This window comes from Merops nubicus, unplaced genomic scaffold (genome assembly GCF_000691845.1).
Source record: "Merops nubicus isolate BGI_N331 unplaced genomic scaffold, ASM69184v1 scaffold43, whole genome shotgun sequence".
NCBI lineage: Eukaryota > Metazoa > Chordata > Aves > Coraciiformes > Meropidae > Merops > Merops nubicus.
The window spans coordinates 15147-29262 of NW_008599324.1; the positions used below are offsets into that span (position 1 = coordinate 15147).

A 14116-nucleotide genomic window follows, 5' to 3' on the forward strand; every position below is an offset into this window, starting at 1 on the left:
AAGTCACTGTAAAAATCTCCAAAAGTGTTAGGAAGATCATGTGATTATCCTGCTACGGCATCTGCACTTTAATTTGACTTTCAGCAGATAAATATTGTTTTCTGTAACATTCAGGGTCTTGAAAATTAATAGATGAAGCTTGAGCAATTTTTCTTTGACTTCAGTCAAGAAGACTGAGGTCAATCTTGAAATAGACATAAGGGTAGTACTCTTGATTGCTCAGCTGTAACCCAGGGATGTCCATGCCAGGCTGCAAAAGGAAACAACACGATTTTAGTACCAGTGAACAGCCGCACAGTGCCAGGCTGCAGTGGATTGCTTTAGTGCTCCTCTTCCACAGGTGGGGTTGAGTTTTGTATCTGCTGTCCTTAAGATGGGGAATTCATCACTGAGAATCTTGTGGGTTTGGGCTGCCTAATGCAGTTAGCATTGAGAATTTATGCTCGGTTGCAACTTTGAGTGTGTATTGTAGCATTTTTGTGTGGCTCAACTCTAGAGCAACTCATTTCTTTCTGCTCCCTTCACGCCCTGAGAATCATGCTGCTTGGTTTTAGGCTGTTTAACACCTGATGGTTTATCCTAAATTATTTGTGTACCTGAACTATGGGGAAGGGAAGAAGCAAGTACTGCTGCTTGCTGAAGTCCTAGGTTGAGGTATTTAGCCAGTGACAGCCTTTCACAGGGGACAGAGGTGTCAGTCCCAGCATTTAGTTCTGGATTCCCTCTTGCTGCTTGAGTTCAGCTGAATCTTACAGAAGACATGAAGCTTTTTACCTAGAGGAGCTGCCATAATTGAGAAGACCTTTTTCAGTCCACTAGCTGTAAGTATCAGATGCTTCCACTGAAAAGGTAACCAATCTTTATGCATCTCCATCATAATCTGAGCCTGCTTGTTACCCATATCCAGCCTGTAACCACCAGGGATGAGAGCTGCACCCAGTGCAAGGTGCTCTAGGCCCTGGATGGTGAGTGTTCGCCCGGCTAAGCTGAGACAAGCTACAGCACACGCGCTCGCAGTCCAGATACGTACATCCATTATACTTGCTGCTGCAACTTCATCCAGGTGCTTGAAGACCACATTTAGGATGTCTCTCAGGCGTTTTACAGACTTCCTATTGGGCTGCAGCAGCATTGCTTGGAAATTCACCGGGAGGCCATACCTTGAAACACACCAACATACACGATCACCTGCTGGGAAGGGGCACACCCTTCCCCTTCTCAGTCTCCTGGCACACTAGCTCATGGTGCATTGCAAAAACGATCTCAGTGGTGGTGGGCTGCCTCCTTATCTGAAACCATTTTCTTTTTGAAGCTGAAAGTCTACTAAATAGTGTCTTTCTGGTTTTCATTTCCTTCTAAGTACCCCCAAAGAACTGTTTTTCATCAGCTTTGTATGTTATTTTTTAGTGGTCACCTGTATGGTCGCCTGTATTGTCTCCTGTGAGCTCCTGGAACAAGGTGTGTAGGGGATGTCCCCTCCCACAGTGCCCCAGGAACAGCACTGTACATTTTGACTTCTACAGCAACCGCTGCATGGTTTCCCACTTACCTCAGGACAGATTCAACAAAAACTCTCAAGGCTTTCACGTGAATCCAAGCCACAAACGCTTCACTGAAGTTCACTTTGAGCCAGCGCAGTAACGGGCCCTATGGAACAGATCCAAAAGTACTGCCAGCCCCTCGCCCTGTGCAGCAGCTCCACTGCCAACACCACGGAAACCATTGTCAGCTGCTGAGAGAATTCTCAGGCAGCCTATTAGTGGCTCCCAGTTTACCAGAAACTCAAGTGACCTTGGGCAAGTTGTGTTATTTGTCCTGTGCCTGATTTCTGGGCTACATAGAGCTCACAGGAGTCTGTTGGAACCATAAAGCCATTTCTGAGTGAGATGTGCTTAGGCTGTCACTGTTTGGGCCACCAACTTGATGTGCTACTTACGTATTGTTGTTTCTTATCAGAAGCTAATTTCATCAACTCTTCCTTTTCACATTTCAGTTCCTTCTCATCAAAATAAAATTCTCGAACTATGAACCTACAATGGAATGACATTTGTTCTCATAAGCCACAGTCCCAGCAATATGTGCACTCATTTCTTTTGCCTCTGGAGAAGCAGGTGTTGGATCTTTCAAAGTTGCTAGCTGTTTAGCCAGTTAAAGTACGTGGAGGGTGGGAGTTCAAGTCACCCCCAGAAAGCAAGCTTCCTGCTGTCAGTTAGTATGAGAGCAGAAGGACAGTTCCAGGATCTGTAGTTTGGCGCTTAAAAAACAGGATCACTGCATCTGCTGCCACAGCTCCTTCCCACCCTGCCTTCTCAGTGGCTTTAGGGCCAGCAGCAGCCCAAACAGTAAAGACGACCCAAAAGACAGGGATGGATTCAGCTGTAGTGCACACAGAACAAGGCTCAGCTTATCCTCATCATCTGCTTGTTGGCTGGCCGTGCCTAGCAATCAGCACTCCCTACCTGTTCTCCCTGGCTTTAGCCTTGAAGTCATCCATCACTTTTCTAAACAGAGTCACGGTGAAGAGTCCTCCCTCTGCATCCTCAGCAATCATTCTGTGGGAAGGAAATCCACTGCTGTGATTTGACATGGCACATCCCTCATGCTTTCTTTACTCTTCTCCTATGCAGTTCAGTTTTTCATTTAAGATACTAAACACCACCTTGCTTTTCAAGAACTGCTGTGACCGAAATAGGGAACAAAGACTTTACTAGCACTGGCCACGTTATCTCCAGTGTAAAACTCCCATGAGCTGAGTTCCTAAACCCATCACAGTACACACATGCATTCTGCCTGCCTCATTTTTTTTACATTTCCTGGTAATGTTCCCCCACTTTCCATGCACTTGCACTTTTGAGACAGGCAGTAGCAAACAGGTCTCTTCTGTATCTCTGCTTCTTGCTTCTTCCATTTCAGATAACAGCACTGTCCTCTCTTGTGCCCTGGATTGGAACTCATGGTCTCCATAACCTGAGCAGTGGAATATTTCATTCCCAGGAAGGATTTTTTACTCCAGGTGAAAGGATAAGTTCACATGCCATTTGCTAATGCAAATGACAGTACACTGATTTATCCTATTTACAGCAGGAAGCAAATAAAAATGCAAAGACAATGTGTGAAAAAGATAGGTTTTGTAAAAAGTAGTTTCCATATAGTTGTACGCAACTGCATGTGTCTGAATTATGGCTGGATAACCGTAACAAATTGTTTGTCTGTTTTACACAAAAATCAAAGGCCCTGATTGAGAGTAGCAAGCTGTCAAAAAAAAAGTGTTGGTTTTTTTTTACTTTCATCTGTACTTCCCTTTAACAGAGTCATTTCTGATTTCAATGGAGAATGACATTGGACAAATCTATATGTTAACATGGAGCCCATGCATTAGACAAGTGATTTCTTACAGGACCCAGCAATTTGAGGGGCTGAAATATGTCATGGATCTCTGAAACAAACAGGGACCTTAATCTGGTGTTTCACTTACTTGGTGGAGCGAGGCACTACCATGTCGGAGAGGGATTCATAGGTCTTCTGCCACTGTACGTAGCTTGACCTTTGAGCAACACAAACCAAAGCACTGTAAATAAATCCTATGTACTAGAAAGCAAATGTGTTGATAAATATAGTTCATCCAGTCAACAGCTGGGGCGATATTTCCCTCAGCACAGCACCCTTAACTCTCAGTTTTGGGTCTTGGCATGGAGAAGGGTCCAGAGCAGAAAGCTAACAGTAGAAAGAACGTGGCTTTTGGCACATACTTGCAGGCTGCCACACGGTGTCCAACGCTCCAGGAGCCCTGCACAAGCTCCCTGGGATCCACAGGTAGGTGTGGTACGTGCGCTGTGTGCAATCCCAGAGCTGCTCTGGTACTACTCTGGAAACATGGCCAGTGCCAGCACCGGGAGAAAGGGGTCAAGGGGATGGTAAGTGTTTGCAAAGCGGGAAGTCTGTTTATCTTACCTCAGATAACTTTTTGTAACATGGTTTTCACAGACAGAAAAGTGATGGTGTGTGATGGAAGTGATGCCAAGCGTGTGTTGGGACAGGGCTATACAGAAAGGAAAAGTTTTGTGTAGGGTTCTGAGAAGGACACTGTGTAACTTCAGAGCTGATGGCGATGGCAGTCATCCCATGTGCAGGCACTTACAGATACACAGCCAGCAGAAGCCTTGTGAGTTTGCCAGGTCCTTTGGTAAACTGGCTAAGCTCCAGCAAGAATCTGTTTTCCTCTTTTTTTTTAACTCATACTATTCCTACCAGGAGGCTGTTCGAGCACCCACTCTGTAACAGCTAAAGACCTACATCCCAGTTCTGTCCTGCTCCGCGTTCAGAGCAATCTTTGTTTCTTTCTTTTGTGCCAGCACCACCCTTGGCAGAAACTGTTCTTTTCTCTTTACTACCAGCTCCACTCATGCCCCAGCCATGGTGCTGATGAGCTGCCCCAGCGTGACCCAGTACCACCTGGATCCAGAGCTTAGGCCATGACCTCAATGCCACGCTGGGCGTGTGCACACACTGCTCCCTTACTTTGGCACCACGACGAGCAGCGTGATCAGATACTCGGAATCCAGAACAAAGTCTTCTTTATGCACAATGTCTGCTAGGGTCCGAGTCAGCAGATTTCCCCTACAGTGAAGAAGACAAAAAAAAACAAACCAAACCAGAACATTAGCAGGAACCCAGCAGCAGCACACTGGAAGCATTGTGCTGTGGGTATAGGTGCACACAGTGTATACTGGGGTAAAAGAAAGGCAGGAAGGAGGCAGCTAAAGGGCACATCTACACTTCTAATATGACCATGTAGTAGTTTTTACTGAGGGTGCAGATGCTTTGGAAGTGCACATCTGAAGTTACCACCTCGCTCCTGGTCATTGCTGCATCTTGCAGGAGGCACCTGCCTTCTCAAGCTGCCTGTTGAGCTGCCTGTGTGACCATGCTTCAGTCAGACTAAGCAAAGTTAGCATGGACCTAAGCTCTCACAGCAACCCTGGCATACTTGGACTCCTGTGAACAGGCATACAGAGACACCTCCAGCGGAAGGAGAGTGGGAGTCACAGGCTTGTGGAAGGTGGGACATGCAGGATGAGGTCACTTCACAGCCCAAGCCTACTTGATCACATTAAGTCCTACTAGTGCTGCACACCTAGGAAGTGCAGATGGCTGGGGCTGGCCAGGCTTGGCTGGTGGGCACAAAGGTGTGCATGGGAAGAGACCAGCTGCCCTTCCTGTCACTGGGCAGAGTGAAGAAAGACCTAAATCAGTAGCTTTTAGTTTGAGGTTCACTGTGCCATTCTAAACATACATTAAGTGGCCAGTAATATCTTAGTAGATATTTGTTCAAGCTAGCTGGCACTGGCAGACAACAGAGATGCACACAGCCTGAGACAAATGTGTCTACCACTGTCTCTAACAAGCTGGAAGCACAGGCCAGTGCTGCTGCCTGGTGGTGGAGAAGCGTGCACACAAGAACGCAGCAGACAGAGGGGGCAATGTCACTGTGATGTGGCTCTGCTGACCCTCACCAGCCCTGCAGTTCCCACGTTGAGCAGGTAGGTCCCTATTAGGGATAGAGTTTTTCTGACAAACTCATTCTGAATCATCACCTGGGAGTATTTTTTCTGTGGTTTCTGGTTGGGATCAGTGGAGCTGGTGCCAGGCACGCTCACTTTAGCTCCACATTCAGAAAAAAAATCCAGCCACACTGGAGCTTTTGTTTGAGGTCCTGTGAGTATCTTCCTTCAGTAAAGGCTGGTTTCTAGGCAAGCTGCCAGCCTGGCTGGCTGCAGTGCCAGAAGGTGAGAACTTGTGTCCTGTGCCCAGAGCAAGGGGCCTGAGGAGGAAAGACTGACACATATGAGCATGTGTTAGGTAAAGGCTTGCATAACATCATCTAAATTGCTTTAAATTTACTACTTACTGTAATTTACTATTCTTCCCAGTCATACCCTGGAGAAAATATCCAGGTATAAGCACTGACATAGGTAAAGCTACTATAGTAGTAAAAACTACTATAAGTAGTTGAAGATAGAGAGAATATCTGGGAAACCATAACAGGGCATTAGCTGGGCCAACAGAATGAAACAAAGAAAAATCTAAGTGGGCTGCTGGTGAGGTGCAGGGGCAAGCAAGACAGAGCTGTTTCCTACGGAGCTCTGCAAATGCTGTTCAGAACACAGGAAAGGGCTCTGTCTTGCAAAGGAATCCACCAGCTGACCCAGCTCATCTAATTTCTGACTTCCTGAAATCTCATCAGGACAATACAGTGCTTTTGGGTTTGACCCCTCCCAAGACTGCTCACACTGCCAATAGAATCCTGTTAGGAACCGCAGCCTCGTTGAGCTGATTTGAGACGTGATCCCACCAGCTCCCACTCCCCCAGCTTTCAATGGGTCTGCAGATGCTTTGCATGTCCTAAAGGCAGAAAACTGTGTTCCCATCAGAACATCCACGGCCCACTGCACAGCAATAGGTGTGAGCATGCAGCATCCTCTGTTCAGCCATGCAGCACGCCAGATAGGAACACTCACGTGCTATACTTACACAGTTTTTTTCTCCAGGCTTTGCAAATTTCCTTTAATGTTGTTGTATGCAGCTGATCGGGTCTTTAGGTCTGTTTCTATTTGATTCACTTGCTAAGACAAAGTAAAAAAAATGAGTCAACTCAGCACTTGATGCATTGTCCTCACCACCCTCCCTGCTCACTCTGCACCTTAAGGCAAGGAGGTATCTGTCAGTTCCTCCTAAAACCACCTGGCTGTGCCCAAGAGGGAGCCGGTGTCAGAGCTCCCCTGTGGAAAGCAGGGCGCAGTTACCTGCTGCTCTGGGTGTTACAGCTGTACCTGAGGAGAGAGTTCACGGTTTCATTTGTTACCTACACTGAACAACACATCACCCTTTTCCTGACTGGACTGACAGTGTAAATAATTCATCCAGCCTGCAATGCATTTGATTTAATCTCGGGCCAACAATTTCACAAAAGAACTCCAAAATGTAGAATAAAATGGAGAATAAAACAGCAGTATATAAAAGCAATAATACATTGCAATGAAAGGTATTGAAGTGCAGAAAGCACATTCGCGGACTCTAGTAAACGTGCCATAAACTTACAGACTGGATAGCCTTAAATATATGTACCATTATTATTACAGTATGAATTAAAATCATATCAACTGCTTCAGCACCAAGTGTGTGCTTCTGAGCCTGTCCCTGCACGAATCAAAGCCAAGTGCTCACTGACTGCCGCAAGAGGAGGGACCAAAAACTGCCAAAAGACATGCATCCCCATGCTGACAGCTTAACATCTGCAGGACAACTTACCTTTGCTAATGCTTCTGATATATTCTTCAGCGGCTGCTTGATGGGATATTTGGCCATGTCCCACTCAAACCGTGTCAGGTAGCTAATTAGGTCAACTGTAAATGCAAAGAGATGCGTGAAAGCAGATAGCTTACCAGATGGCAAGTCAAAGTTTGGGTAGCAGTCCCCAGCTATAGTCCAGGGATAACTTTGACTAACATTAGAGACAGGAGTGAATCCTCACAGAAATTTGATCTTGATCAAATCCACACACATCATATGCCCAACCTAATCATCTTGCTAAACACCCCCAAACTTACAAGTTGAACCAAAAATCTTTTCTGCATTACACCCAATAGTACAGAACACAGAACAGCGTTACTATGAAATCAGCTGTATCAGCAGCACACAGCAATGTGCAGCCATTCTTCACAGTAGAAACAGCTTCATGTAACCTCAGTTTTGATTACTGCAATATGGCTGAATTTAATGCCAGCAAGATTTTCCTTTATGCCCACGACCAGCAGTAATACTCAGGGTTGCTGAGAGTTTGACCAAAGGTATTAAGAGCGTAGCTGATGTCACTTCTCTGTGATTCAGTCAGGCACTCACTAGAAATCAAACAAATTCAGGTGCCGTGACTTTGCACGCAGAGCTCCCCATCTTGCACAAAGCTGTGTGGTATTTCTCTAAATGGATAAATCCAGTCATGGCATCCAACAACAGAAATCCACAGCAAAGCCCTCTGCATGCAGCCCTTCCAAACAAGACACCCTCGGACCACAGGGAGCCATGGCTTCTTCCCAGAATCAAGGGGAGATGACACATATGAAACTCAGCTCCTACAACAGGATCATGCTGTTTTGCTCTGTTCAAAGACGAAGGCTTCTTAGTATTAGGAAACATTAAGGCTTGGTACTTTATAATACCAAATAAGGAATTCTCTAGCAGCTCTTCGCCTGAGTCCTGAGAGCCCTTAGGATGCCAAACACTCCCCTGAGTAGTGTTCTTGGGCAACTTTATGGGATGGGATAAAGTCATGCTAACAAGTAGAGCAGCTGGGACCATCCCACTGCAGGTTAGGAAGGCTGGAGAAAAGCAGCAGGCCAGGTGTCACTGTCTAGACAGAGGCCTGAAGCACTGTCACTTGCAGGATGGGCTTCCTTCCCGACCAGGAGGGTACACATGGAGAATAACAGGGAAGTTGCTCTGGGGAGATGGGGAGTAACACAAGCTCAAGGTACCAAGTACAAGGAGGGGCATGCTGGAGACTGTTCAGTGCTCTTTGCTGCCTTTTCCAGACACTTAATTCAGTCCCACAGAAAGGTTTGAGCACAATTTCACCCAGGCTGGTCTTCCAGGGTATGGGGAAAACTTTATGAACCAGGAAGCATGAGAAGGAACATGAAAAGTTGTGTAATTGCCATCCTAGCAGGCTGAGGGTACTACCCTGTCCCATGTGATACCAAACACCCTTGGCAGGACAGCACTATCCTTTCCATGGGCTTTTTGCACCCCACAACAGAGTCAGTTTACCCGATTAGATTTCCAAAGCATGGAAAGTCTTATGTTAGGAAGAAACCGGCTTCTTAGCAAGGGATAGCTCTCTGGGAGGCAGAGAGCAGTGGCACGACCATGTTCTTTCCCTCTTTCTAAAATCTCAGCTGCGTAAACCTCCCACAGATTCAAGGGACAGGCGTCACAAGGCAAAGATCCAACCCTTCCTGCTAAGCTATAACTGGGAACCAGCAAATTCTCTGCACAGGGAGGTGTGGAAAGGGGGCAATACTGAGAAGGCAGGGAAAGTTACCACACGGCTCCTGTGTGTGCAGTTCTCTGCCAGTGCTTGCCCCTGGTCTCTGAGGGGAAAGCAGAGAGGTCAAAAATACTTGAGCAACAAAGTTCACAGAGCATTTTTAGCACAGGGTACGTGACAAAAGGATTTTATTCTGCTGCCTCTCTTCCAAGCTTTCTTGCTTAGATTTTGCTAAATTAAATGGGAATAAAACCTGCAAAGAGCATGGTTATGACTGGGCTGTGTGGAGGAACAATTTATTCGCAGGCTCTTTAAAGACAGGCACTGGCCTATTTATAGCTGAGGAGGTAGGGAAGTTCCCTGAAGACCCACACATGCCTTTTCTATCCTCATATTCCTTGAATCTCAGAAGAATTCAAATGTTAGGGAGTTAAGCACAGCATGACTTCTCAGCCTGTTTTATAAGGTCATTCCTGAGCAGTGCCCTGGCACTGGTGCAGCTCAGCTAAGCAGCCTGATCTTGGGAATGGCACAAACTACTGTGGACACACTAGCAGAACTGAGCTTAAAATGCCAAGCAGTCCAAGCACCCTGATTTGGAATGGCACCCCTCATTTATGGAACCTGTCAAGTCACTTCTAAAACACTTCACAAAGCTGCCCGTTGAGGAGAGATGCTTCCTATCTACCCCAAAGTGCTCACAGCTGCCAAGGAACTCCTTAGTCTCTTGTAACTCCGATTTACTCATGCAGCTCTAAGAGGCAACACTAACTGCTTTCCTTCAAAACACGTAATTCTCCAAAATTGTTAGGTTTCCCATTTTGCTTTGCTTTGAGCTCATTATAAAGAATGGAGATATTCCACCACTTACCAAACTTTAAAAACAAATTTGGTTTAACATTACTATAAATGGAAGACAATTTGGTCCGAATCTTTGAAGAAAAGCTTTATTTACATTTCACATTTTTTATGCTGTCATAAGCAAGACAGCATTTCCTCCTGTTGTGATATACTACAATTCCTTTTATTATACAAACACATATTTTCCTCTAAAAAAGAAACATCTCCATGTGGCTGCTTCTGACTGCTGCCCACTGGAATGTAGTGTGTGTATTCTCTTAACTAAAAGTGCTGTATTTTCTGTTACTTTTAATTTTGCTTCAGATAAATATAACTAAACAACTGTTAGACACAGCCACCGTCTTCAGCAGCTCATGGGCCAAACTTGCTGTCAGGATTATATACAACTGAGCTAAAATCAGAAAACTTGTACAGTGTAACTGAAAACAAAATTTGAGTTGGGACAGTCTAATAGTCTTAAACGTGACCATGCAGCAAGAAGCCATGTCTTATAATTTTGTTTCTGGTTTCACAACCTCAAGGAAGTCTTCAACTTTAGGGTCCTTGTGCTAACCAGAAAGAGGAGGAGGAAAAATTTGTATAGCAAAGTTGCTGCAGCTTACAAAGAATGACACCAGAATATATCAGGGGAATTCTCATATGCTAAAGCTGGCTCAGTTTTGAAAAATGCAGTCAATAATCTTGGAAAGGTTAATGTCTTAGTTTAATATGATTTGTTTGGATGACCAAATCTAGAAAGAGGACAGAAATTAGTATAACACAGAAGTAATTTCCATGTCCTTCTATTACAACACATGCGAAGCTTATAGGAAAGGAAACCGGTGTAAAAAGAAACAAAAGAAATAAGCAAAACCTGTTGTTTCTCAAGTCATAGGGATATCGTGATCAAGCTACGAGGTAGATACTTGAGAAATCCATCGTAACCTGATCACTGTATCTCTACAACCAGACCAGGACTTCTCTCTAGCACTAACACACACAAAAGCATGCTTGTAACAACACTGCAATCTTCAATCCTCAACATACTTTTGAGACATTTCATTTTATCCTTTAACCCTGAAACACAGTAAGTGGGATTATAGGACCTGTCAAGCAGTTGCACTCTTCACATGTTAGTCGTATGTTACACCAAGAGTACATTACTAAAAGAACTTCCTCCCCATCCTTTGCTCACACAGACCTGAAGTACAGCACTGCAGACAGTCAAAGGGTGATGGAGTGTGCACTCAGTTTATTTTAAAACATCATTCTACAAGTGCCTGTAATTGACACGTGTAACACGTCCAGTTTTGTTGTACTTTTCCAGGATAGCTGGGGAACAATTTGCTCTGAAACACACTCAGGGTCTATGAAACATGCAGAGATCTAGGAGCCATCAATTTCTGAATGTTAATTTTGTCCTTGACACAGGTTTTCTTTAGGGCCTTGAGTACCATACTAGATAATAAAGGGACAAAATTAGTTCATGGAGGTTATAAAAACTCCACATTGAGTACTTAGAGATGATGTAGGGGACCATGCACTAAGGCAGTGGCATGTCAGAAGTGCAATTGCTGTCACTGACTGCTTTTCTTTCTTACATAACTGCTGCCAGCCCAAGCAGGACATCATGGGAGGACATTTCCTCCTAAAAGCAGCAGCATGTGCATGTCCTGCTGGCCCCTGGCATGACATTTTGAGTGCAGCCCCAGCTCCATATTTTGGAGCTATTGCCTCATTCGTCCACCTCTGATGTAAGAAACCCACAGTTAAACAATGTGGCCTATGCCAGCACTGTAGGAGGGAAGGAAAATCACTGACAGAACACCTGCAGATGCCATGAAGCCACACAGAATGAGATTTAGCTGCCTGTAAGAGATCAAGCCCATACAGGCCATAGAAAGGTGCTACGTCATTTTAGGAGTGAAGACAAATGCCTCCTGCTTTCCTCTTCATTCCTCAGCTTTGGTGTTAGAAACCAGTTTCGTACTAAATGCTGAACACTGTCCTGGAAGCAAAGCTGGCACTGGATAAAACTTCCTGGTAACTTCGAGAAAAATGGGAGCAGGCTAGATGTGTTCTTAAAGATCTTGCTGATTGCTGTCCTTTCTAACATGTGAGCATTTCTATTCCACACATTCATACTCTGAAGCAAACAAAGGCAGCACCAATGTGTTAAAAAAAAGCCACATGCACAGGACCTACCTCCATTGGCCAGAAGATTTTCCTGGACTTTGTCTTTTGAGTCCTCCATAACTTCTCCTATGTACTGGGCTATTTTCTTTATGACACTTAGGTGTAACAACAGAAGCTTTGTTAGTGATGAAACAAAATGAATAAAAAACAGTTGTCACAATCATCTAATAAACATGGAAATGCCCAAACAAAATACTTCTGAAGCAAGGCAGATTAATTTGCAGTTCAAATTATCATAAAAAATCTATGGCACATTGCAGAACTAAATGTCTTATTTCTAAATACACTGATCTCCGCAAATACATAGGTAGTATCATCTCCCCATTGCTCTAGACTTCTAGAAGATCAGGATTCAATCATCTGTACAGTCATGATAGCAGAAGCCAGAAGGCAAGAAACCTGTGTTTGAAACTCCAAAGGTGATGGAAGAACAAGGAGCTACGTATTGACAACATTGGCTGAAAATCTGTTCCAATAAACCCTTAGGATTTGCTGAGATAAGGTTCTCACAAAGTATTCAGGGGAAAATGACAATGTTTTCTGGTCTGACAAGGAGAAATTCCTTCTGACAAGGAGAAATTCCTTCTTATTCCTCTTTAGGGGACTCTTTTTTTCTTTAGCATGGTGGACAAGACACTCCTTTAAGGTGTGGGAGAACTAGACTCAAATCCTCCTTCTGCCCAATTCGGTGTAGCAATTTGAAGAGCTCCTCCTGAAGAACATTGTCTCCAGAGTTACTTATTCTTTGATTATTTTACAAAATGGATTCATCATGTCCCTCCAGAAGTAGATCACTCTGGCTCTAGTCAAAGTACCTATCACATGCAGGCCAAGAGCCTTTCTGGTCATCCTAGTATCCTCCTGTACTCAGAAATTTTCACAGAATTCAGTCTTCAGTACCCTAATCATTCCAGATTGACTACACCTTGTAAAAAAAAGCAACAGTCAAAAATTAGCTGCCTGATCATGAAACTGGCAGAGACATGAAGTGGGCATAACCCCTGGTATGGTGATAGGGAGTGGAGCATAATACAAGGCCTCTTCTCCCTTTCTTTCCTTACAGAGGGGAGACCACTACAGCTGGAGAATGAAAGGACACCTACAGTTTTGGGACAATGTGCCTTATGACAACCTGTGGCTTTCAAGAGCTCAGGAGAAGGACTTCAGGTCAGGTACAGGTATAATGAAAACACAGAGAAAAGGACTTTCTTTGATGTGCTGCAAAGCAGTTATACAGGCCATTTAAAAGCATAAAGGTAAAAATTCCCTCTATCTCCATTCCTGTGAAGAAAATCAAGAGTCTTCAGAAAGGTTTTCAAACCTGTGATAGGGAGGAAAAACCTGAGATTGCCAAGAATGTAGTATGCTGAGGCTGTGGGGAGGGTGCAGGGATTCAGGCAGCAGCTCCCCATCAGCTGCGACTTGCCAAGCACTTCTGCAATTTTCAGCCTGTAGACACAGCTGGTTTTTGGCTCCTTCACGATGCTCGTGGAGCCCCACAGAACTTGGAACAAGACAGGACTCCAGCCCAGTTGGTTAGAACAGTGTAACAGAAGGCTAAAGAAGTTATGGAGAACGCAGCCAACACAGAAGTCTATAAACCAGTAACTTTTCCAAGGGGCCTGAGACCATTTTGTTACCCTTGAGTGCAGCAGACAGCTAAAAAAAGAAAAAAGACCTCTAACACTCTTTAAATGATACTGTGTACTAAAGGGTGCTACCAGCTAGGTCTCAAAAATACTGTGAAGAGCAGAACCTGTGCAATCTGAGCCTACTGCAGAATGCTCTGCCGACCAAACACCCTAGAGAACCCTCAGGTAAGAGTGACTGAGCGGACTGTCAGCTTGAGAGAGCTCCACGCTACCACACGGTGACATGGAAAAACACTCTGCCTCCCTGTGTAAATAAATAATAAAAGTATGTGGAAACAATAGATCCTGCAAACTCTTGCCCCTTCTCTACTGTCCTGGCAAGAGGCAGCGTTGACAGGTTTGCACTGCCTGGTTTTACTGGCAGGTGTGTTTATTCAGCAACAGT

At 44.7% G+C, this 14116-nt stretch overlaps 1 protein-coding gene across 1 annotated transcript in view; it reads right to left on the bottom strand.

The window, feature by feature from the left end:
- Positions 1-160: 160 nt before the first annotated feature.
- The window catches only part of ATP6V1C2 (ATPase, H+ transporting, lysosomal 42kDa, V1 subunit C2), a 16285-nt gene continuing 2329 nt past the window's right edge, over positions 161-14116 (bottom strand). Inside the window, exons 3-12 of the mRNA XM_008937308.1 lie at positions 12089-12174; positions 7309-7403; positions 6532-6623; positions 4519-4617; positions 3476-3544; positions 2460-2552; positions 1937-2030; positions 1550-1647; positions 1031-1160; positions 161-250 (exon numbers count right to left, since the gene is read on the bottom strand). Of these exons, the coding sequence (XP_008935556.1) occupies positions 161-250; positions 1031-1160; positions 1550-1647; positions 1937-2030; positions 2460-2552; positions 3476-3544; positions 4519-4617; positions 6532-6623; positions 7309-7403; positions 12089-12174 (946 nt within the window). The remainder of the gene's footprint in view (positions 251-1030; positions 1161-1549; positions 1648-1936; positions 2031-2459; positions 2553-3475; positions 3545-4518; positions 4618-6531; positions 6624-7308; positions 7404-12088; positions 12175-14116) is intronic.